Raw genomic sequence first — 25,546 nt, forward strand, 5'->3', positions numbered from 1 at the left:
ACCCCAAACTGGGCCACTAGCCTCCCCCATCCAGGTCTCAGTTATACAAGCCAGGTCGGCTCCCTCATCCATGATCCAGTCATGGATGATTTCAGTCTTATTCTGAACCGACCTGGCATTGCAAAGGAGCAAGACTAGGTTCTGTTGCAAGTTGGAACTGCTCTCCGAGGCCAGAGAGCTGACAGGGCAGCTGGAAGTGGAAACAGTAACTAAATTACTGGTTTCCCTTCCCCTGTAACGGCCAGCTGCTCTGCCAATGCCAATTCTTCTATTCCCCACCACAACAGTAATAGCTGCCCCAGAGCCACTGGACATTTTAAAATAATTCAGAACCATTTAAAACTAATTAAAATACTTCAAAACAATTTTAAAACCTTGGAAGGCCAGGATGAACAAGTAAAACAATGTTTTACTTTGTTTTTATCCTGTTGTAAACCGCCCAGAGACGTAAGTTTTGGGTGCTATAAAAATGTTTGAATGAATGAATAAACAAAAACAAACAAACAAACAAATAAGCAACTGCTTCTTCTAGAGCAGCAAGACCCTGGCTATTATTAATGTATGTTAATAATTTACTAGTAAATGAAGCTTGTATTCTGCAAGCATAGACCAGTGTTTCAAATTCCAGCTGCAAATGGAAGTATACTTTTTGCCAGATCCAAGCCTGACTATAAACACTAGAACTTCCAACATCCTGATTTGTGTTGTGCTGGAATATTAGCTGCTTATACAGTAGACTTTGTTACCCCAAGTTTTCACCGGTGCTAATTGGTTACAATCCATGATCATAGACACTCCTCCGAATCCCAAGAGAAATTTCTGAAATGTTTTCACTTAAGAAACAAACATACATGCTGTAATTTAAAGAAACAAAAAAGTGTGTATTCCAAGCTCAAGCATAGTCTGAGGAGCAAGACAGAAAGTTAACCCAGTGTTGCATGACAGGCATTCACTACCTCCGCCTCCAAGGCGTACTGTGACTTTTCCGTCTGTCCACATCTCTGGCAACCTTCTCCAGGCTCACTGTCTTCCTCCTCTGGTGTTGAAAATACATGAACCATTTCCTCATTCAGTTGGATTGGAGTGATATGTTCCAGCAACTTGGAATAGCCACTGCTCCTAGAGTCAATTAATCAGGGCTGTCATCTACCATGTAGTAAACTTCATATAGCAATAGCAATAGCACTTACATTTATATACCGCTTTATAGCCAGAGCTCTCTAAGCGGTTTACAATGATTTAGCATATTACCCCCAACATTCTGGGTACTCATTTTACCGACCTCGGAAGGATGGAAGGCTGAGTCAACCTTGAGCCCCTGGTCAGGATCGAACTTGTAACCTTCTGGTTACAGGGCAGCAGTTTTACCACTGTGCCACCAGGGGCTCTGGAGTTGCATACTAGGATTATATAAACCTAGAGTGAGGGAACCATAGTGCATAACAGCAATTCTATAATGCTATTAACCAGAGCCAAGCAGAAATGGTGCAGGGAAGGGTTGGGATATTGTTTTGCAAAATCAGTCCAACAAAATGTCTTCCATTTAGCCTGTTGTTTGGAAGAACTGCAAAAGGGGTAAAAGGTCCACCCATTCAAAGTTGGGATAGGAAATAATGTTCCCAATCTGATCTGGATTTGAGATATTGTCATGAAGTCAAATTTGGCTGCATGACATCATTATGTTGCCTATGTGTTTCATTATTAGCTGGGATTATCTTGGAAAGAAGCTCAAATTAAGAACAAATCGGAGAACAGCTGTGAAATTATCACATGTGTGAAAAGGGTAAGCAAAGAGGGATTTAATGAGTGCTCCGCCCTCTTTCTTGTTGCCTTTCCTGTTATGAGTAAAAATTGAGCACAGTCCTATTATCAATCCTTATAATTGATAATACTTGAGACATGTGTTGGGGAAGAGGTTCTCCTGGCAGGTTTCTGTGGGATCTTTCAGTGAATGTCATTATGGTTCAAAGATCTCAAGTGTTGTTTTCTGACCTGGAGTTGCATACTAGGATTATATCAGTCTAATCTAGATCATCAGGTCTTGCAAGAGCACTTGAGATGTTGGTGATGCCATTACTTTTCTGTTTGCAAAAGATTGGCTTCTCATTCTACTGGATTCATTTCTTATGATCTTCATGTTGGGAATTCTCTCTGATAAGAGAAACCCTTTTTCATTATAGCAGAGTGCACAGAGGCACAACACAGAGGAATTTAGTTAGGCATGCATGTATGCTGAGATTAAAGTAACTTGAAGCCAGTTCATAGTTTCAAATCAATATAAGTGGTATTTATTAGAGAATTCCATTCTATATAGGAAAGTGAGGAGATGGGATCTCTAATCTAGCTAGCTAGCTGGATGCAGATGGATTCTGCATCTCTGCACACATGGTGCAGGGGAGAGGAACTTGCATGTTGCAAGGTAGAAGGAAGGAAGAGAAGGGAAGAGGAAGTGCAAAGCATGAGGGAAGGAAGAGTCCCTGAGAGTAGTAATCTACATTCCAAAGGGATAGTGTCAGAGGAGTAGAGAAGGGATGACCAGTGCCTTGATCCTTTAATCCTCTGACTCACTAGTCTGTCCTCCTATGTCATTGAGACAAGTGACAGTGCATAGTCCTTCACTTCCAACACTTCAAAACTTCCAGGCACAGTTAATGGAAAAGAGGAAATATGAGGAGAGTCTTCTTCTCATACATTGGCATAATATCATTCAGTTAGAGCTTAGAAAATGTCACTGTGGTTGTGTGGGTTCCTTGTACAAAAGCAAAGCACTGTGTGAGAATAGAGGAGCCACCTGCTCCTTCTAACTCTTAAACATTATGACCTTGTGATTAAATAGTAATGCCTCTCAGGACATTTCTGGAACCAAACATGAAACCCAAAGCATTCCCTACCTTGAGACTAGCTCAGTGTTGATTACTAGAGTGCAGCCTACCCTCAAGCAGGGTATTTATTTATTTTAGATAGATAAGCATACCGCTTTCTCATCTAGCCATAACGTTTTCCGAGGTGTTGTGCCTAAGATGTGTGTCAAGTGTGACTATAGCAATGATGTGTACGGTAGTGAGGAAGCCAGGGTTGACTGTGGCTGGCTCCTGATCAAATGTACTCTCTGGGTCCTAATTTGCTTCTGTGTAATACCTAAAACAGTTGCTATTGCAGGGCTTGTTCTCCTAGATTATCTTCAAAAGAGTAAGAAAGGGAAATTAAAAAGCTGGGAATGCTGCTTTATTATTATTATTTTTAAAAATAAAAAATAAAAATCTGTATTAGATGGAGCTCTGGACCAGAAGTAGACTGCAGGATGCAGGAAGTGGAATTGAGAGGGGTGGCAGGTGGAGCTGACACTCCCCAAAGTCACTCCCAGACAGGCAGCCACACCTCCATCTCACATTTTATGTCAGTGGTCTCCATATACGGCTCCACAAAAATGACAGAAGGGAACTGTACAAAACACCACTCTAGTTCCAGCCTGATATATGTCTTCTGAATTTTAATATTTTTAATTCACTTTCCACTGCAAAAAGTCCAAGGCAGCTTATAACCAGCATTGATAAGCATTGAGCATCCTAATGCTAACGATAGTAAAATAATAGAGCCATTCAAAATAAAACCTTGCAGATCAGGAGAAAATGAAAGCCTCAGGTGACAGGTAGAAACTTGGGTAAATAGAATGGACTTGAGGAAGATGTTTATATGTGAAATGGCAAAATCAAAGGTTACAAAACAGGTATGTGTTCAAAAACAAAAATAATAAATTTTCAAAAATGATACCATAAAATAATTTACAAATATATTTGAGTAATTGAATATGGAATTGTCATATATAGGCTGGATTCAGATGTAACACCTAACCACAGTTAAAGATGGCCAGGGTATCAATTAGAAACTCCAGATCATGCCACAGACGTTCACCAAACTGCGGCCAGCCAAACTCCAGTTGTGGAAGAGGAGAGCCCTACCCTGCTGCTTGGCCTCTGAGGCCGATCAGGGCACCTTGCCTGCAAGTGCCACAGGTGCAGATGGCCAGGCAGGGGGCTTGTTTTTGCGGCACCTTGGCCATGGTCCCTGGGATCAGGAAAGCAGTCTCTGGAATACCCCTGCTTCCCAGCTTACAACACAGCTCTACCATGGCCTGACACTTGTGAACGGGCATAGTCCACATGGGCTCGGTAGTCATCCTCATTGCAGAGGAAGAATTGCTCCAAAACCTGAAATGATTCTTACCCAACTGGCCCTGCTGATGAGTAAGCTTGAATTGTGTTAAAAACAATCCCCCACTCCCCAGGGGAAGTGGCTGGGCCACCCTTTCTTTGTAAATCCCCCTTAATCCTCCCAGCCCTCTTCCCCTGGGCCAACGTTCATTGCTCCAAAGGCCATCTAGATGTTCCCTTTGTCCTTGCCCAGTGACCCTTCTAGGATGCTGTCAGGTGCACATGTATACGTGGGCAGCTGGGCTGGCAGGGGGCATGGCTTTGTAGCAGCCTGCCCGCAGTCACCAAGACAAGGAAAGCAGTCTTGAGGATAGCCCTCCCCACGGCTCGCCTGCACACAGCAACCTGCCTCTCTTTTGAGTCCCCATGGTATGAGGGAGGTATTAGTGGGAGAAGGGGATGTTTTGCCATCTGTAGTCATATCAGATTTGTCCAGGCAATTCTTCCCTCTCCCCTCTGATTGTTCATCTCATTAGTTGTCTAGGGGTGCTCCCATGGACTTTTCCTCTCATGCCTGGCCAGTGAGACCTGGGTCAGGTGTCTGGATCCTTGAAAAAAGATCTCAGTTTACCCAAGACTGACCCTGTTGACCAGCCTTGATCATGAGAACCACATTTTGTGAGTTTGTAACCCACAGGCTAAGAGGCTGGCCGCCCCTTCCCTAACCTCTCTGTGAAAAAGATAGAACTTGGCTGCTAGGGAATCCCTGCCAGGGGGCTGCCTTTCAAAGTCTGCCAATAGTGCACCCCGCCCCCCCAAGCATTTGCATGGACGGTGCAGACAAGAGGCTGCGGTATGGACACTTAAACCCATTCAAAATTCTGGGTCCAGCCCAGCGTGGCACCATATGCGGATCTCCAGGTACAGGGATTCCTGGGAGTAGAGAGCTCCGGTTTCCAGCTTTCCTGGGATGGCGGTGACACCCATGGGGGACAAGGGCAGGGGTGCACATCTCCACATGGGCTGGCTGGCAGGGGGCACATTTTTGCAGCAGCTTGGCTGTGGTGCCCAAGACATGGAGAGTAGTCTTCAGGGCACCTCTCCTGATGGCTGCCATCCAAAAATCAACCTTGCTCTAGAGCCCCAATGGTCTGACACTCTTGTGAGAGGGCTGTCCATGATCTTAACTTTGATCTTAAGTCCTCTCGTCTGGGCTGATTATTGGGCTCCATCCGCCCAGGAACGAATCTCCCCTATTGGGGTCAGGGGTGCCCCAATATACATCAGTAGGAGGGAATGTTTTGCTGTCAGGCAACAGTAGAGTTCTCGCTTGGCAATTCTCTGCACTCACCTCTGATGGTCCTCTTCATGAGTTGTTTGGGGGTGTCCCTACGACCTGGGACTCTCTTGAGCCATGGCTTTTGGTGCAGGCTCCGATGGTAGAGCATTGCCAGTCCAGCTGCCCAGCCCTGCTCACGAGTGAGCCTCCCAAAAGAGCAGGGGCTGGGCTCCCATTTCCCCAATCTATATATGTAAAAAAAATTAGAACGTTGCTGCTCCTGCTTGTAGCAGCCCCTCAAAGCTGCACAGGAGTACCCCCGCCCTTGAAATATCTGCTCCTGGCCAGAAAGGGAATGCTCTGTGCATGCGGGCTATCCCTGCCATGAGGGGGCTATTTGCCAGGGCATACCTGCTTGCATGGATGGTGTAGGCGCAAGGGTCAGGCTCTGACCTTTAAATCCGTTCAAAGTTCCTGGGCTGCATCCGATGTGGCCCTGTATGCAGATCTCCCAGCATGTGGGTTCCTGGGAGAGGAGAGCCCCCGGACAGTGGGCTTGCCCTTCAGGGCTGTGGGCAATGGCGCGCATCCCCCACATGGGCAAGTGGGTTGGGCACCCTTACAAAGATTTACGGTTCAGGGCTGTTGAAAAGATTAATTTTGGCCATGATAGTCTTACTTAGGAGGGAGGCTTGGTGAATTCTTGAATTAAAAACCTTGATTCCAGGTGGTTTAAATGAGGAGTTAGATCTTGGGGCAATGCTTAAGTGAAGATTATTCTCCTTTAAGTAGCATGACTTCAGGAGTTGGTTAGGCAATGCAGTACAGCTGGGACATTATCAAAGGGGATAAATATGCAGGTGAATGAGCTTACAGTAGGAAGATATTGACAAATGTGCTTCATTAGCTTTGGCTAATCTAAGATGAAAGTATTGGCATGTTTTTCAGTGTTATTTTTGGTCAAGTTCTTTTTAGAAAAATACTGAGCTTCTATTTTAATTTTTCTAGATGATTACCTATTTTTTGAAGAAGTGTTTTTGTAACAGGATTACATTGGATAATATCTAAGTGTACAATGATTACAGTTTTCATAACAGGCTATTTTAATATCATTATTTTTAATAGTCTAATGATTGTATATTTTAACATTTTCCATGTTATTATGTGTCCTAGTTTGCTCTCCGAAGAAAGCTTCAGCCGACATGTGTTGGGCTCCAATAAACCTTTTTACAGCACTGTGGGACTTTTGTCTCTTCATTTGCCAGGGCACAGAGTTTGACACCAGCTTGGTGGCAGTCACCAGGACCGGGACAGCACTCGCCCAAGTGCCCGTCCCTGCAGCTTTTCTGCACAGAGTATCCTCCCTTGGTCCCCTTGGTCTGCCACTCTTGTGAGAGAGAGTTTCATGGGGTAATGGGCTAAGTCTCCAGCGTGATGACGTCCGAGATGAGAAATTATAGGCAGCTTTTCTCATAAGCAAGACTTAGAGAGCAAATATCTCTACCCGGGGAAGGCCCTGGCTGCCCCTTTGCCAACCTATATGTGCAAAAAGTAGAATGTTGCTGCTCTGCCTCTTATACCTGACCCTGGAGCTTCCTCCCACAACAGGCATTTGCTCCCCTCCTGGTGCTGCGATGGGGTGCCCTGCTCATGTGGCCACTTGGAGTGTTTGTGCTTGTGAGCATACATGACTGTTCCTCTTTTCCCAGGGAGCAAAGCACTTAGTGCCCGTCCTGTCATCCCGTGCCCTTGTCCTACCACTTGCCAGGTGGGGGGAGCAAGGGACGGAGTGGGAATCGGAGCTGCCCCCGAGCAACTGCACGGCATGACAGGCTGGCCAGTCCAGGATGGGGCATGGCGACGTTCTGTAGCCTGGCAATGCCCTAGCCACAGAGCTGACAGGAGGGGCATGGCTGATTTTCCTGAGAGGCTTCCAGTGAGAAGTGCCAAAAGCATGGAGCAGCCATGTCCTCAGGCAGGTCTGCACCACCGCCTCTATGATTGCAGTTTGAAAGTCGGCATAAAACCATGGCTATCGCTGCGTCAGAAGATGGATGTAATGCCTTGGTGGCAAGTGGTTGGTGGTGAACCTTGGAGATAACCAAAGGTTCCATTGGAGTTTGGCGAGGGAAACCGGAGTTAGCTTTTGGGCCGTAACCTTGGCAAGGTTTTACTGCAGTTAGCCATTAAGTCTGAATGCAGGCAGAGAGGATGTATTGAAGCTGTGTCTTTTAAAAAAACATGTTCTACAGTATATTGTAATATGGCTAAAACTAAGCTTGATGCAGGCTTAGCCCTGAATAAAAGGCTGAAATTTTCATCACAACTGTCTGTTTTAATTGCAATGGATTTATAGTGCATGCCCATGCACATGCAGAATATGCACATGATTGTCAAAACCAAATATTTGAGTTCCTTCTCCTTAAACTATCCAGGGATGCCTGAATAAGTGGTAAACTGTGATAGTGTTAGATGTAGATCCATTATTCCTGCTTTAATCCTGGTCCTAATACATACAGTAAATCAGAACTACTGCTGCTGCTACCACCCACTGAGCAGAGCAATAGAAACTCTAACCATGAGGAGTAGTTTAAAAGTAAAGGGTGCCGTCAAGTTGATTTCAACTCCTGGCACCTATGGAGCCCTGTGGTTGTCTTTGGTAGAATACAGGAGGAGTTTACCATTGCCTCCTCCCATGCAGTATGAGTAGTTTACTTGGGTTTAAACTGTTTAGAGATCTTCCTGGGTTACCAAGTTCTAACTCTGCCAGTTTCTGACAATCCAGCTTGTGCTTGATTGTTTTTAGACTGCCTGTTACTGGTAAACTTGTACTCAAGTACACAACATTAAAAATAATAATGATATGCAGCATAAAAGCAGAATTAGCAAAGCACATCAAGAGGATAGACAGCATCATAGTTAACTAATATGCAAACATGGATTTGAACATACTTATCTGAAAGAAGAGACCAACTTAGTTGATCTCAGTGTTCTGGCAGGTTTGTAAGAAAGTAGTTAGTCTTCAAGTTACCTTGGTTTTTGTAGTCTTTTAGTAAACTTAGCCAAAAGGACAAATAACGTGTGTGTGTGTGTGTGTGTGTGTGTGCGCGCGCGCGCGCATATGTGCATGCATGCACACACGTAAAATGGCTTCCAGTTTGCAAGCATGTGTCATGCACCACAAAGTCTGTACTTCCTGTGTATAAAAGCACCTGAGAAAAATGCCAAAGTTTGTTCGCTTCATGCTAACCCTAAGCCCTCACACCAAGCTATTCTTTTCCAATGCGAGAGTTTGCCTGCATTTTCCAGGAATGTAATGCATTTTAGGGCTTTGCAAACTGGTTTGAGCTCGAACTGGGTTTGAGTCCAACCAGGCTGGCCCTCTAAAAAGGGGAGCTGGTCTGAGCTCGTGCCCAACTGGGCCCAGTTTGGATCGAACCAGTTCTAGTGATTAAAACCCAGTAAGGATTCCTCTTTACAAACACTGCGGGAACCCTGTGGGGTTGAAAAGGGTGGGTGGGGGGATCGGTGGGTGGTAACCTCACATGTTACAGCGTTACTGGATCCCCCTTTGCAAGCACTAGAACTGGGGTTGAACCAGTTAGGCCCCAGTTTTAGCATGAACCAAACCACCAGCCAGTTCATTAGAACTGGTATGTAGACTGGGCAGTTTGGTTAGAGTTCAGTTTGAACTTGAACCAAGCAGCCCAGAGTGGTACCGTGCATACCCATCATGCATTTTTCTGGGCTTTCCATGTGTGTGCTTTTCCGTGTGTGGCTTTTCCTGTGTGCTTTGAGCAAGGCCTGGAACCCACTTGTGGAAATGGCATATTTCTATCTTTTGTGGTTTCGTCTAAGAGTATCATGTTGGTGAGTGGGGCTCAAGATACATGTATTTGTTGAGGTCTTCCCTCTTCCCCTGCCACCTAATCCAAACTTGTATCTCTTTAACCAAGAAGCATGACTTCTTATTTAACATGCATACAGGATATTTAGTAATGTTGCACTTAAAGAAATAGAAAGCAAAACATTGATACACTTAGGGTAGTACTTCCACTAGATGATACTAGCAGGCATATCTGGTTTACCAGATGAGATTCATAGCAAGAAATGGTAATTCTTGAGTTAAAAATTAAAGTTGCAACCCAGTCCTATTCATCTTTACTTGTGTCACTTTGTTCAACTGAACTTGCTTCCAAGTAACAATGCATGGCCTTAAATTCTCTGTTACATTTGTGTTAAGTAGGTAAAGCATATCTCTTCATGCAATTTAGCAAAATAACTGCACACACGGAAGGAATTAATGTGATGAGAAAAATTGCTATAACTCCAATATTTTCCAATACATTTCTGGGTTCTCTTTTTCATAAACTCTTGTTAGATTCCAAAATTTATTTGGAAATAGTACTACTAGTACTACTACCAATGTTTTAGCCACCTTATGACACAGCGGGGAAATGACTAGTAGGCCAGAGGTTGCCAGTTCGAATCCCCGCTGGTATGTTATCCAGACAATAGGAAACACCTATGTCAGGCAGCAGTGATATAGGAAGATGCTGAAAAGCATCATCTCATACTGTGCAGGAGATGGTTAATGGTAAACTCCTCCTGTATTCTATCAAAGACAACCACAGGGCTCTGTGGTTGCCAGGAGTCGACACTGACTCGACGTCACACTTTACCTTTACCAATGTTTTGTCCAAAGGATGACCATCTATTGTGAGTCTTAGATTCTGATTTATTTTGACATGGCTGACTTTCAACTGCATGTAAAGATGGGGATGAACGGAAATAAAGGCTTAGCAACCCGAGTGGATGCATTATATATTTGGACTAAAGGACAGAGAGAATTGCCATGCATCAGTCTTGTAGAAAACCTGTAAAAATTACAAGTATGTAAGTTCTCACAAATGGATAATTTGTGAGAATTCTGCCTGGATGTATCCCTCCCCAGCCCAGTCTCAAGCTGCAAGACCAAAGCAAAGTGTGAGTGCATTGAGCCTCATTTGTAAAACCAGCACAATATAATAGACTGTACCATATAAGCTTTAAAAGACAACACTTCATGGGCTATTTAGAACACAAGTGAAAACTTAAAGCACTTTAACTCATCTTATACCAGAGGTTTTTGGATAACTGAATAGAGGTATATGCTTGTGACACACACAACAGATTTTTCCTGCTATTTGATAGAATTGATAGAATTGTGAGAGTCTGGCTTTAAAGTGCTGTCTCACAACCTTGTATGATCCCTTTAACATACCTAAAGGATAAGAGGATAGCTTAAGGAACAGAGCTGTGAATGAAACTTAAATTTACTGACTCATAACCAGAGAAGCTCTAGAAGCCTGTACTTGCTAACTAAAAACAGGTTTAAATGGCAAGCAGGGCAAAAGGAAGGCAGCTCTTGCTCCTTCATTTCAGCAGACTTTGCTGCAGCTGTTGTTGTTGTTGTTGTTGTTGTCTTTGCACCAAGCACTGCTTAACTCAATTGCTCTACAATCCTAAGGAACCTTCCCTATCAGTGAACCCCACTGAATAAAATGGGACTCTTTGCATAGGTTGAGCTGTAGTCTGCCAAGTGTAAAGTGATGTGTGCCATAAAATCAATTTTGACTCCTGGTGCCCAGAGAGCCCTGTGGTTTTCTTTGGTAGAATACAGGAGGGGTTTACCATTGCCGCCTCCTGTGCAGTGTGAGATGATGCCTTTCAGCATCTTCCTATATTGCTGCTGCCCGATATAGTACCAGCGGGGATTTGAACTGGCAACCTTCTGCTTGTTCTCCCTATTTCAGTCTGTGGACTAGGGCATTTCCACAGGGGTGTTGCTTAAAAGATTCAGGCCTGGACCCACAGCACCCGTTTGATAATTAAACTCAATCAGCCCCCACTCCCGCTAATAATTACCTATGGTTTTTTTAAGTCTCTAATATTAAAATCCAGAACCTATGAAGTTGGAAAAAGATGAAGCCAGAAGCTGTCTTCCATGCTCTGTGCAGACACTTCCACTGCTACACTTCCTTTTTGGAGGTGGCTGATGAGATCAGGGGCTCTGAACAACTCATTGGGGCCCTGTGCCCCATGGGCCAGCCCCAGTGAGTCCTCGGCTTTTTCATCACAGTCACCATCTTCTTTCTCTCTTGCCCTTGGATTTTTGTTTCTGCCGCCCTTGATACCCAGCCTGAAGAAGAGTTTTAGAACTCAAAATGTTGCTGACTATTCTGTGACCTTTCAGACAAGGGTGGTTCCGGGATGGGGTAAGGGCCTCCTCAGCACACACACACTCCATTTCTGTTTGAGAAATTTAACATGGGACACAGCTTGCCCACCCAGAAATGCAGTTTGCCCCTTCTGTGTCCCCCTCAATTTTTTTTCTGGTGCCACTACTGATTTCAGTTGGTACAAATAACTATATAAGCTCCCTGCACCCACTCTACCTGGCCACCTGCAATGCATTTGAAAAACTTCATACAGTTAAAGAAAATTTACCACTTGTGTTGTGCCAGGATGATAAATGCAGATTTAGATCATGGCATTTTCTGCTTGCTCAGGTTTGCTGGGTCAATCTATTTTAATCCATCTCTCTCTTTATACGGAAGATCAATAAAATGTCAAAAAGACCATTTGCTGGGCCTACTAGCAGCATTTTGGCTGCTAGTTGGTATGGCAGACATGTCTGAGATTATATTAATTATCTTTAGAAAAAGGGAAATATTGGGTAGATTTATTATCTCCTATTTCTCCCATCAGTTTATTGGATAAATTGCTTTCTAGGTCCTTACTGTCCTAGTTTACTGCACTGTATCTAATTTCAAAATGCCTGAGGGGAGTTGGGCTGTGTTGAACAGTGCAAAAAAAAAAAAAAAAAAAAATCCTACCAGTACAATCAGAAAATGGTACCCGGGAGGTAATGAGCTATAGAATGGCTTTTATAGAAACCAATGAGATGTTCCTTTTAACCCTTTGAGTGCAAAAATTGGACATTGTATCTATCCCAGATTAGTTGGTTGTTATGTTAGAGAGGCACATCACACATTTGTTAACTTTTGAGAGAAATAATAATAATAAATAAATAAATAATTCAATTTCTATACCGCCCTTCCAGAAATAGCTCAGGGCGGTTTACACAGAGAAATAACAAACAAACAAATAAGATGGAAATGCTATTTCCAGCATTTATAGCCTTCATGTCAAAATTGTGCTGCGTGTTCGCTAAACTGGTTCTGAAGAGTACATTTTGGATGCTTTAAACAAAAGCAAGGGGAATGTTGGAAAGCACACAACAATCTTATACGAGGTGAGATGATGACAGGTTTCATTTGGGTTCTGGTGTCTTCTTTAAGTGTTTTGGAAATTGCCTCCTTATCGCCACTTCTAATTTATACACACTCTCTTAGCTCATGGTCACACTGGTGACTAAATGATATCATTTGTTGCCTTTTAAAGAGAGCTTACAAAACAGGCTAGCCTAGTATAACTCTCTTGGATACTTAAGCCTCCCCAGTTTTTGTGAGCTGGAGGGAAGACAAGAACAAAGCTCTCCCTCCCACTATAATTAGTAAGATAAAAGCACACTGAGAAGAAGTTTAATTGGAGTGGTTGTGAGAAGAAGGTTTATACTGCTGCTTCCTTAAATGGATTTCCACTCTAATTGTATTTTTGGCTTTGAAACTTCAAGAAACTACAAATGCTGAAAATATTGATCCACAGGGGGAGGATCTGGTTAGATTCAGGGTTTCTACTTATTTAACTGATTGGAGCTCTCAGATCGAGGTGGTCCTTGGAGGCTGCTAAATTAGCTGGGATAATTTATGGGTACAAAGATGTTATTGGGTATGAAGAACAAACTGTTGAGGCATGAGTGCACAGCTTCACTCCTGGTGATCTGCTCCAGATAAGCCAAGGGAGGCATTCAGTTGAACATGGGAAAAATTCTGAAGTGGGTCTGGAGCTTCATCCTGGCATGCCACTGATCTCCATTTCCCTCATCGCACTGCTCATGGAAATGGCAGTGTTTGTGTGAAGAGTGGCAATCCAGGCTGCCGGTCATGAAAGTGCATGCCATCATGGTTATGGTGCTTCTTTCTTCAAACAAATGCCACCATTTCTGTAAGCAGCATGATGGGGGAAACCAGAGATGTGCTGGCCGGGACTTCTGACCTGCTTTGGCGTTAGCTAGCACCAGTGTCCAGCTGAACATCTGAACAGGGCTAACGACACAGAATGAACTCTTTCCTCCTCCAGTAAGGTATAATTTGTGATAACGATCCCATGCCAGGACCTAATATGGATTTTTGCTGGTTATCTTGGAACTAAAAGACAAGAAAAGTTGGGAATAACATAAGAACAACTGTTTTCCAAGGCAAAATGTAGAATTATGGCAGCCATTTTAGTGTTGCCATTGCTCCACTTTTGTTTTGAAAAGTTCCAGGTCTAGTTGTGACCTTGAGGGAAAAGCTGCTATTTCCAAATTCCTGTCTATTAATCCTCAAATGGAACAAGGAGGTAAGAATACTTCACCTTAAAAAAAAAAAAGAGAGGAAAAAAAAGGTATCTTGACTTGCACTGTAAACCTACAAGTCAACTGCGGCCCACTCTTCTTGGTTTGAAGAAAATAAATGGGATGAGAAACTGTATTGGTCAGAATTTATTCAGAGTTAGAATATTGTTATGTTTTCTGAAGCATTGCACTCTGTCCTTCTTGCTAGATTTGTTTCTTTCTATGGAATGTTTTGTGCTGGTACATCTAACCTCCCGTGACTGTCTCACTTCAGCTTCTGCCCAAGCCAGCGACTGCCCGTGAGTCACCATGGCAACCAAACAGCCTCCCCCTCTGATGAAGAAGCACAGCCAAACAGACCTCGTGAGCCGCCTGAAGACACGGAAAATCTTAGGGGTTGGTGGGGAGGATGATGATGGAGAAGTTCATAGGTCAAAGGTAAGAAATACTTTGGAGTGCTCTGGTTATCTTGGCGTTGGGAGTTTGGTATTAAGCCATGGTGGTAAGATGGCAAGATGATTAGGAGACCTTTGCAGAGATGCGTCTCCCACTGGTAGGGATGGTGGTGATAAAGTAGAAGGTTGGCTAGATATCTTTTAGGTTCCACTCCAGTCCTAAGGCAGGTCCCTCCAAGCTGCCTCACCCAAGTGCCTCCATACAGCAAGCACTCTACAGAGTAACCCCAAGTGTGGATATCCTAGTGTGGTGTGCACTATGCAGCCAACAAGAACAAACAAGGCAAATAATGCCAGGAGTGCCTGCAGGTACAAATGTTTTAAAATTTATTCCATGGAAGTAGCCAAATCTGCCTCTCAACGCACTATTGCTAGATGGCTTGAACTGGGAGACAGATTCATTCTTTGCCCCAAATAGATTAATCAGTTAAAACAGCTTTGTAATAAAACTTGAGAGAGAGAGAGAGAGAGAGAGAGAGAGAGAGAGAGAGAGAGAGAGAGAACCTCCGTACAAAGCTTCTTTCGTATTTCAGAGGGTTTCCTCTTGGTGGCAGTGGTGCTGAGTTTATCGTTGTTGCACTTCTGGGGTCAGTGATGGTTTCAGCAGCACTTGAAGAGCTGATAACATTCCCAGCAGGAAGAGGGAGAGGAATGCTCCCAGGTTCCTGCTGGCCACAATTTCTTCCCTTCTAGAATGCACCAGGAAATGACTCTCTGACACTTCTGAAGCTGCTTTTGTGTGCGGGGGTGGGTGGAGTGGGGTTAAAGCCTGCTGCCATTACTCACCTAGACGTAATTCCTTGCTCAGCTCTAACGGAGCTTTTCACACAAGTAAAAAGGATGATGAGGCTGAGTGGACCATATGGGAGGCAAGGCAATGGAAACATACAATTTTGCATGTCTAGTTTTGCTCATTGTTTGGGAGCACTCCAGTTTTATTTCTCTGTTGAACTCAAACCTGCTTTCTAGTTCATTGCACTAGTTTCTCCTCTTCATCCCTGCCCCCCACCATTTCACCAAGAGCTGTTGTGCATCTGAATTAATTGCAAAATCTAGTGAGTACGATGATAAATTCACAACCGTGGGTGGAATTACTAGGCCTATGGGGGTGGCTGGTTAAAGCTGCTGTTCTCACCTCATTAGAGACAAGTCTTTGTAGGTGTAAATGTTTCTGTTCCCTCTAAGAACAGAGAAGCTTGGCTCCTGTGCACTTTCATACATGCTCCTCTTCTTTCAGTAATGCTGCCACACACTATTGCATCTTATTCCCTGTCTTCTGATGTTCTCTCTCTGTAAAACTCTCTCTTTCTCTGGCTATTTCCACATGGGCTGCTTCATTCCACTCTGAAATGTAGAATGTTTTAAGACTATTTGGCAATTTGTAATGTACTTGAATCGTCAGCTAACATATTCCCTAAAGCTGTTGAGGCCTCCATGTGTTGGAATCCAGGGTTTGTTCTTTCACAAGGAATTCCTCTTTTTTTTTTTCCTTTTTTTTTTTTTTTGGTAGTTTGACCCTAAGGATCGGCTGTAAAGGGAAAGGACCACAAAATTGAAGGAAACAAATGGCATAGAACTCAGACATTGCTGATGTTGATTCATTCTTTAATTATTGTGCTCTAACAGGGTCCCAGAGGAAAACTTCTAAGCCAGTGTTCCTTTTTTACTTGTTCTCCTTATTTTTAAAAAATATTTAGAGCATGACATTTTGGTTATAGGAAAACTCAAAATACAGATGACATTTTTGTGTTAAACCCAGTTTTGGGATCTGCCAGAAAAACAGGAAGATACTTGCACCAATGTGTTGGCATGCTTGCGCCTACAGTACATTTTTGAGAGAGCTGCCACAGTTGAGGAAGATGAGTATGGTCCCAAATCTTTTGTTTTCTAATGCAGGTTTCATCACAAGAGGATCACAACATGCAATGTTGTTCTTATACTCTTGCCTCTAGTCATCTTTACTATGAAGGTGGCTGTTTGGTTTTTTATGACTTGGATAAAGCAGGTGTATGGGGACTCTTGGTTCCACATGACTGTAATGTCAATGACTGTGCATGAACATTGCTTGTTAAGCTGTTTTTTTATTAATGGATTTGACCTTTTGTTGTTGAACCCAAGTAGTTGCCTAGCAACTTAATTGTATAATGGTACCAGTTGTTGAGTGACTTTCAAGCTGGTATCTTTTATATGTAGGATATAATTATATGTAGGATACAATCACGATTGTTGGTAGATATGCTGCACTTATTCTGAAATTGGCTCTACCAGTTAGCATGTAAGTGTAGAATCAGGCTTTTATTTATTGTTAATTTTTAATACCGCCTTTCATAATGCATCTCAAGGTGGTTTACAAAAGTTAAAATACAATAAAATGTCATAAAAGTTACATTTAAAATCAATCAAACATTAAAACCATAAAACACCAAGAAATGATTAGAAACAAATGCAAGAAAGCCGAGAAACCTGGCACTCCTAGGAAGTAAAAGTCTGAGCAGGGGCATACCTAGGTCCAAAAGCAGCCCAGACCTGAAGGGCTTCGGAGGCCACACACACAAACAACCCCCGTGAGGCCCATCTTAATTTTAAAAAATTCCTTCTGCCACCTTGCCGCTGTCCCTGTCCCCAGGGAAGGGGCTCCCCAAAGGCCCACTGCTGCCATGCCACTGCCCCATGCTGATATTTGCCAGCTTCACTGCCAGGTGTGGGGGTGAGTGGCGAGTGGAGCAGGTCTTTACCCGTGTGGCGGCAGCAGCAGCCTGTCCGACGGGTGCACCTGCACCGTGTGAATAGGGAACGTCGCATGCTGGTGTGGCAATGGCAGCACCTGTCCAGCGCGCATGCCTGCATACTGTGAATAGGAAACATAGCATGCTGTGACATCACCAGCATGCAACGTTCCCTATTCACACTGTGCAGGTGCACCTGCCAGACAGGCCACTGCTGTGGGGAAGGGGCTCCAAATGATCAGGAGCCTGCTCCGCTTGCTTCTCACCCCACCCCACCCCACCCCACCCCACCCCACCCCCTGGCGGTGGAGATGGTGAATATTGTCACGGGGTAGCAGCATGGAGGTGGGGCAGCGGCGGCCGTGGGGCAGCAAGGCTCTGGGAGACCCCTGATCATTTGGAGTCTCCCCAGGAGGCCATGGACCTAGTCCCCAAGGTCCATGGCTAAATCTGCCTTTGAGCCTGAGTAAGTAAATAAAGTATTTAGTTGTGTTTTAAAAGCAGTCACAATGATCACAGAGCAAATGTTTACTAGGAGAGCATTCCAGAGTCTGGGGGCAACAGCAGTGAAGGCCTTGTCCCGTTTGCACGGCAACCTAATTTCTTTCAACGTAGGCAGATGGAGCAAAAGCCCACCTGGTGATCTTGTTGGGCAGGCAGAAACCCTTGGAAACAGGCAGTCCTTCAGGTATCCAGGGTGCAAGTCATTCAGGGCTTTAAAGGTAATAACTAGCACCTTGAATTAGATCCAGAAACATATTGGTAGCCAGTGCAGCTGTTTCAGAATAGGTGTAATATGCTTTGAGCGAGCGGTTCCAGAGAAAACCCTGGCAGCTATATTCTGCATCAACTGAAGTTTCCGAATATTTTTCAAGGGCAGCCCGACACAGAGCGCATTTCAGTAATCCAGCCACGATGTGACTAAGGCATGGGTAACCGTGGCCAGATCTGTCTTCTTGAGAAAGGGCTGCAACTGGTGCACTAGCTGAAGCTGTGCAAAGGCACCCCTGGCCACTGCCTCCACCTGAGCACCCAAAAGCAGAGCCAGCAACACCCCCAAGCTGTGCACTTGCTCTTTCAAGGGGAGTGCAATCCTATCCAGAGCTGGTTGAATCACCCTAAGCCAATTGGCTTTTTCTCCTGACCAACAGCACCACATGCAGCCATCATTGCCTCCAGCCCCTGGTTCAGGACATCCACTGCTTCCCTAGGAACTGATATCAAGGAAAGGTAGAGTTGAGTGTCATCTGCGTACTGATGATACTTCTGCCGAAACCTCCTGATGACCTCTCCCAGCGGTTTAATGTAGATGTTAAACAGCATGGGAGTCAGTACTGAACCTTGTGGGACCCCAGAGGCCAAGGAGTCGAGCAGAAGTCCCCCAGCACCAGCTTCTGGAACCTTTCCCCAAGAAAGGACTTGAACCATTCCAATGCACTATCCCTGATCCCTATACCTGAGAGGCAGTCCAGAAGGATACCAAGGTTGATGGTATCAAATGCCATTGAGAGGTCCAGCAGAACCTAAAGGCACACACTCCCCCTGTCTAGTTCCTGGTGTAGGTCATCCACCATGGCAACCAATGCAGTTTGTCCCAAACCCAGAGCAAAAGCCAGATTGAAAGGGTCTAGCTCATCGGTATCATCCAAGACCCTTTGCAGCTGCGTAGAAACACACGCTCTATCACCTTGCTTAAAAAGGGAAGGTTAGAAGCAGGCCAATAGTTATCAAATTTGGTAGAATCAAGGGAGGGCTTTTTTCAGTAGTGGTCTTACTACTAAAGGAGGAGCCTGCTTGAGGCTCGATAGCATCTTGCCCTCCCTTTGTGAAGCATTAATTGGCTCCAACCACCTGCCTGCCCCTTCCCTGGCAGATTTTACTAGTCATGAAGGGCAAGGGTCCAGAGCGCATGATGTTGCTCACACATCGCCTGGGATCTTGTCCACTTCCTCAGGCTGCACCAACTGAAAAGAATCCATCACAATCAGACCAGATGGTTGCCGAGTCACATCTCCTGGAAATGCCCAAATGTTGGAGTCCAGATTGGAATGGAAGTGAGCGATTTTATATGTGAAAAGTGACATGCAAACTGGTCACAGCAGGCTGCTGATGGTTCTTCCCCCATCACCTGGGGGCCTGTGTGAAGCAATGATTTTGCCACATGAAACAGCTCCACTGACCTACACTGTGCAGAAGCAATGGAGGCAGAGAGAAAATATGTTTCTTCGCTGCCCCCACCGCCACAAAGTAGTTCCTAAAATGGGCTCTAGCATGTGTTCGGTCAGATTCATTATGAGCCTTCCTCCAGTGTTGATCTAGCTGTTGTCTGAATTGTTTCACCCTAAGCTCCAAAAAGCAGAACTGGCTCCACCAATCCAAAGGGCATTTAGGAGCAACCATGTCAATAGCCCAGGCTATTCCAGAGATTCAATAGAGATTCAATTCCAGAGATTCAATAGTTCTGGACACTGGAAATTCCACATTCCAGAGATTCAATAGTTCTGGACACTGGAAACTCCCCAAGGGCTGTCTGGAAACCGAGAGGATCCATAAGCCTTCAGGGGCAGACCATTCTAATTGGTCCACCACCCTTGCACTGTTCCTTCTAACAGGGATTCCCAGATGTTGTTGACTACAACTCCCAGCATTCCCAGCTGCAGTGGCCTTTGGTTGGGGATGCTGGAGTTGTAGTCAGTAACATCTGGGAATCCCTCTAAGAGGGAACACTGCACCCCTGTAGAGGTTGGTCGAAGCAGTCAAACTAAACCCCACCAGATGATGATCTGTCCATGACAAAGAAGTTATGTCAAACTACCCCACCTGCAGATCTTTCAGTTCCTCGTTGGCAAAAACCAGGTCCAGCATATGTCCCACCTCGTGAGTAGGACCCGATATTAGTTGAGATAGGCCCATCGTTGACATGGTGGCCATGAAGTCTTGAGCCACTCCAACTATGGTGGCCTTAGCGTGGACATAAAAGTCCCCCAAGACAATAAGCCTAGGGGAACCCAACGCCTCCTCCGAAACCACCCCCGCCGGCTCAGGAAGGGAGACTGAGGTGCAGCAGGGTGGTCGGTACACCAACAGAATCCCTATCCTATCTCGTTGACCCTGCTCTCCCAGGCACATGCTAGAACACCACAGATGGATAGAATTAAAAGGCAAGTACAATTAAGAGTACAGGCTCTGTACTAAGAGCAAAGTCCTCTTCACCCCCCAGGCCACTGGGAAGTGGGTTCCTGCATGAATCGGCTGTGTTGCTTGATGAGCAGGGCAGCTTGCAGAGGCACATTGTTATCACCATTCTTGCAGACCACAGGTGTTCCCCAGCAATGCTACCACTTCTCAACCTCAGTCCCTCAGGCTGCAAGCCCCAGGCCAAGAGCCCTTTGGCTCGAGCCCTCCCTTAAGTAGTGTTACCTGCAGTGGGGAGGGGTAGAAGGAGCTCACTGCAGCTTCTAGGTGTCAACAAGCCCAAATAACATGCCAGCCCCTCCCAGCTCAGCTTTCCCCCTTGGAAATAATCCCTGAGAGATGTAACCCTCATGAACGTTTGAAAACAGATTTAGCTATCTTAACTTTTATTACATGTTCCCTAGCAACTTTTTGCCATGACACTTCTAAACAACTCTCTCAAACCATGAAGATTAGGAATGTTTTTGTTTTTTTTAAACACACCCTAGGAGTTGCAGAATTGGAAAATTGCAAAAGCAGCTTTTTGCAAGAAGGTGGGATCACTTTGTTCACTCTGATTTAGAATGTATCCCTAGTTAGAGCTGAATTAAATTTGGCAAAACATTAAACATGGGGAAATAAGCTTGTAATGTGAGGGAGGCTACTTGAGTGGACTTTACTGCACCCATTGTTGTGCACTGAAAGAAACGTCTCCAGAGAGCAACCCTTCCAAGAAGCTGATAGGTAAGACACACTGAATTGAATTGGACTGCCATGTCTGTGTTGGACTGAGTCCACCACATCAAAAAACATTTTCATGTATGAGCCTGAAGAAGAGGCTCACATCACGTCGGATTATGGTTTTGGAGAAAACCCACCTGCACCTAATTCTACTCAGAGAATAACTAATGTTTTTCTAAACCCACCGTGATCACCACAATAACACGATATTAGCCTTGGCCCTCCCTGCAGTCCCCAGAGATAAGCCAAAGAGGAAACTACATTAAGCTTCCCCTGCCAGCATAGGCCTCCTCTGTGTCATTTGCACGTGCCATTCTTTGTTGTTTCCTGCACTTAGCAAACGCTCTTTCTCTCCCCAGCTGGCAGTGTTCCGTTCGAGATGGGCAGGAAGCCACCAAAGACTGTTTAAATCCCTTTTGTTCTCGTTTCCTTAGTCAAGGCTCTCTTTCCTGTTACTTGCACACCCTTACAGTGATGTACCTTGAGAAAGAGACTTAGTTGCTGCTGTAAATCATTTTTAGTATGATCAGTTGCTGAGTTACTGTACATCCTTTCAGTAGGATACAGAATAATTTGCCTTTAACCTTATGATTGCATTTCCTAATTTATTTTTTCTGACAAAGGAAAACATCTTGTCTTTTCCCATAACAAAGACCTAACTGGAGCAATGGGGAAAGTGCTCAGTTGTGTTCTTCCAGTTCCCCACATGTAGGGATAAGCTTTTTCGATCATGCTAATACTATTAAGCCTTCTTGTGAATGCTGTTAGATATAATCCATAATTAACATGAATATTCTAAATTCACAGCAGGGAGTAGCCTATTCATCAAACTCCTTTATTCTGCTAGTTCAAAAACAAAACAAAAACAAAAACCACCTCCTCCTGTGGTCTTTGGTACTGTATCTCCTTGTTTTTTGCACACAAGACTGTAGGACCAAAGTCTGAGTGCTGTTAAATAATCCAGTTGTGGACTGGGTATTCTTCAGGCCCCCTGAGTGGCTTGGCTCACTTGAGTCATCTGCAGCTGTCTGTTCTTCAGTCCTTTGGTGTAGTTCACCCTGCTTGCTCCTGCTCTCTGTTGAACTTCTACAACTCCTTCCATGATGTTTATCTGTAGGGTAGTGTGTGAAGTGTTCTACTCCAAGTGTACAAGGGTACTGCTTGGAGTAGAAAATATGGATCCCCTCCCCTTTTGATTCCTGTTCCCCTAAATGGAATTGTATGCCTATTTTTCCACATCATAACTTCTTTGAATACTGCTGTGTAGCAGTTCTATGAGGAGAGCTTGCAGTCTGCAACCATCAGCTATGCGGTGAGTCAAACATTTCCATGTTTTTTACTTTCTCAGACTTCTGAGAAGCAGCAGAAGCATAGTAGTACTTGCTGTGTATAGTAGGTGGCTATAGCCCGTATTCCACAAGCTTAGAGTCACACAGACAGTGGCTGACATACTGCACAAAGTTATGCGTGTGTTGTAAAGCAGTGTGCATGCAGTTATGCAACTGTGCTCTTGCACAAATGCAGAAATTGTGCAATGGTATGGCCATTATTTATTTTCAGTGTTTCTACAATGTTTGTGTTTGTGCAAGAGCACGGTTCTGCAACAGTATGCACATTACATTACAGTGTAAACAGAGCTTTGCACTGTATGCCTGCCAACCAGTAAGTATTTGAAGTGCCACAATTTCACCCCTGGTTCTTGTAGGCAGGTAATACACTCTCTGCAAATGGAGGGTTGTGTAGCAAGGTGCACCATGTTCTGACTGGGGAGGAGACCTCGCTCATGTGTAAATGCAGGAATCTCTTGCTGTCTCGGTTTCTCTAGAGCAGGCTTCCCCAAACTGCGGCCCTCCAGATGTTGCTGAACCACAACTTCCAGCATACCCAGCCACAAAAAAATGTGTCTAGGGATGCTGGGAGTTGTAGTTCAGCAACATCTGGAGGGCCGCAGTTTGGGGAAGCCTGCTCTAGAGTGTTTCTAGAGGGCCTGCTGAATTGGTCACTTCATTCTTCCATTTGAATTTCAGATTAGTCAAGTCTTGGGCAATGAAATAAAGTTTGCTGTGAGGGAACCATTGGGTCTCAGGTAAGTTTCCAAGCAGAGCCTCTAATTTGGGGTGGGGTGTGTGTGTGGGGGGGGAATAAAACTTGCTGGTGTGGCTTGTGTGTCTAGGAGCCTTACTGCAGCAGATGTTTGTGCTTCCCAGAAAGCCTGGGCAGTCTCTGGATGTGTGCATTTTCTTCCTGTGCAGTGGGAACATCCCTTTCTGTTTGTATCTAAACAGAATAGTTGATACAAACTGTAGGCAGCTATGAGCATTTTTAAAGAACCTTCGCTTGGAGGACCTCCAGGGAGGGTAAGCATCCTGTTTGCCATAAGCAGAGTGACATTTTTGCAGAGCAAACAAAGCTGTGAAGAATAAGGCAAGGCAAAAGGGCATCTGTTAATAGGATGCCTGCTGCCACCTACTGTATGGGTACCTGCTAGCAGCATTCTGCTCTTGCATTAGGAGGCAGCTTTCTACAGTGTCATGATGGTGTCATCCTGGCCGTTTCCACTTGAAGTAGGTGAGCTGGATAGAGAAACTTTGCTAACTAGAAAGCTGCCATGCAAAATATATGTTTAAACAACTCCTCTTCACTTAAGCTGGCTTGTGGCTCCCTTCAAAGAGCTCTCCTAGCTGCCAGCGACCTAACCATGGTCTTCAGTTCTTGTATAGGCAACGTAGGAAGCCTTCATTTTTAGATGAGAGAACCTCTGCTGCTTCCCACCTCCTTTTCCTTCAGAATAATTTATAGCTGGATGATTTTGAGAATGCGGTGAAACTTTAAGAAAAGTCCAGTCATGTCTCTCCGCCCGCACGCCGCTATTTCCCCCTACATCCTTTTTGTTACTAATTTCAAGCAATAGGGATTATTTTATTGGCCAGCCTTGTGGAGACAAAGCTGTAGACAGCTACCTTTTAGATGAAATTGGGGAGAAATTGTTTTTAGGCAATGAAAATATTTTGCATTTTATCTGTCTTGCAGGGTTTGGCAGTTTGTGTCAGCCATCATCTTTTCTGGGGTTGCCATCATGGTAAGTGAGGAAAACCTTCTTGTGCGGAGGCTGGGCTTCTCTGGATTTCAATGTCTCTCTCCCCACATTCCTACTTGACAAACATGCTCATCTCCCCACTGCATTTGTATGCAGCAGCATACAAATGTGTCAGATCGGGAGGAGGTCTTCCTGCCAGAGCCCCACATGCTTCCATTTCTCATAGGAACATAGGAAGCTGCCATATTCTGAGTCAGACCATTAAGTCATCTAGCTCAGTATTGCCTACACTGACTGGCAGCAGCTCTCCAGAGTTTCAGGAGGGAGTCTTTTGAAGCCACACCTGGACATGGCAGGGATTGAACCTGGGGCTTTCTGCATACAAGTGATGCTGTACCACTGAGCTACGGCCCCATCCCCTAAGGGGAATATCTTACAGCAGGCAGTGCTCACGTATAGTCACCCATCCAAATGCAAACCAAGATGAACCCTGCTTAGCAAAGGGGACAGTTCATGCTTGCTGCCGCAAGACGGGCTCTCCACGCCAAAGCTGCATTTGTCACAGCCATACGTGTGCATGCTCTTGTTCTGTCTGGAACCCGGCTCAAACAGTTTATCTCCTGTTTGTTTCTTACTCTTAGGCTCTCACCTTTCCTGATCAGCTCTACGATGCTGTATTTGAAGAAGAGTCCGTCAACAGTAAGACACCCATTCGCCTGTATGGAGGAGCCTTGCTCAGTGAGTAATCTTCTGCAGCCAAGAGGCAGCACAGGCTAGTGGGAATAACTGGGCAAATATGTAGGAGTGGGACTAGATTTACTGGGAGCGAAGGCTGCAAAGCCATGACGCGTCTAGAGAGTAATTTCTGTTGCATGGCACTGAGGGGTACAAATGAAGTGCAAATCTGACATTTGGCATATTTAGGAAAGATGGTGACGGGGGCCAGGGTTTGATGCCTCTAGAAGTGAATGTGGATGGAAGTTGTGGTAAGTGATGTTGGATGAAGCCGCAATCCTGTGACTTTGTGGGTGAAAGCAACTGGTCACTCAAATACTGTACCAAAAGTGTGGGGTAGAGATGGTGGCTAAGGCAAACCTCGGGGGGTGTCACTGTCTGTGCTGAGCGGTGGTCTTGCTGTATGTCTCCGACTAGTTGGAGCAGTCAAATGACGATTTACCCTGCCAGTAAAACTGCCTCATGGAGGCCTTGCCACTTCACTGGCTACTGAAGGCCTGGTTCACGAAACATCAGCATCAGTTCTTAAATGATTCCTGGATTCTAGCGTAGGGATTATTAGTGCCACTCAAATTTCTGTTGAAGCTGGGCACCTAGAAGTCTAGATACCAGGGGGGAGAAGAGTTCTGCACATACAAAACATACGCAGTTTTGTATGTTCAGGGAATCGGGTCTTAAACCATTCAATTCTAGTGGGAAGAAGCCTGGCTCACTGCCTACAACTTATCAGCTATGGGGACAAGCATAT

The 25,546-nt window shown here is 44.8% G+C and overlaps 1 protein-coding gene across 4 annotated transcripts in view; it reads left to right on the forward strand.

Annotated features, from left to right (window-relative positions):
* TP53I11 (tumor protein p53 inducible protein 11) overlaps window positions 1–25,546 on the forward strand; it is a 79,626-nt gene that overhangs the window by 47,657 nt on the left and 6,423 nt on the right. For all 4 annotated transcript variants that reach the window (XM_053263612.1, XM_053263607.1, XM_053263601.1 and 1 more), the window contains 4 exons: window positions 14,205–14,368; window positions 23,054–23,112; window positions 24,057–24,105; window positions 24,705–24,801. In XM_053263612.1, the coding sequence (XP_053119587.1) occupies window positions 14,240–14,368; window positions 23,054–23,112; window positions 24,057–24,105; window positions 24,705–24,801 (334 nt within the window). In that variant the 5' untranslated portion in view covers window positions 14,205–14,239. The remainder of the gene's footprint in view (window positions 1–14,204; window positions 14,369–23,053; window positions 23,113–24,056; window positions 24,106–24,704; window positions 24,802–25,546) is intronic.

The sequence above is a fragment of the Hemicordylus capensis genome, chromosome 1, assembly GCF_027244095.1.
Source record: "Hemicordylus capensis ecotype Gifberg chromosome 1, rHemCap1.1.pri, whole genome shotgun sequence".
In the NCBI taxonomy this organism is placed as follows: Eukaryota; Metazoa; Chordata; class Lepidosauria; order Squamata; family Cordylidae; genus Hemicordylus; species Hemicordylus capensis.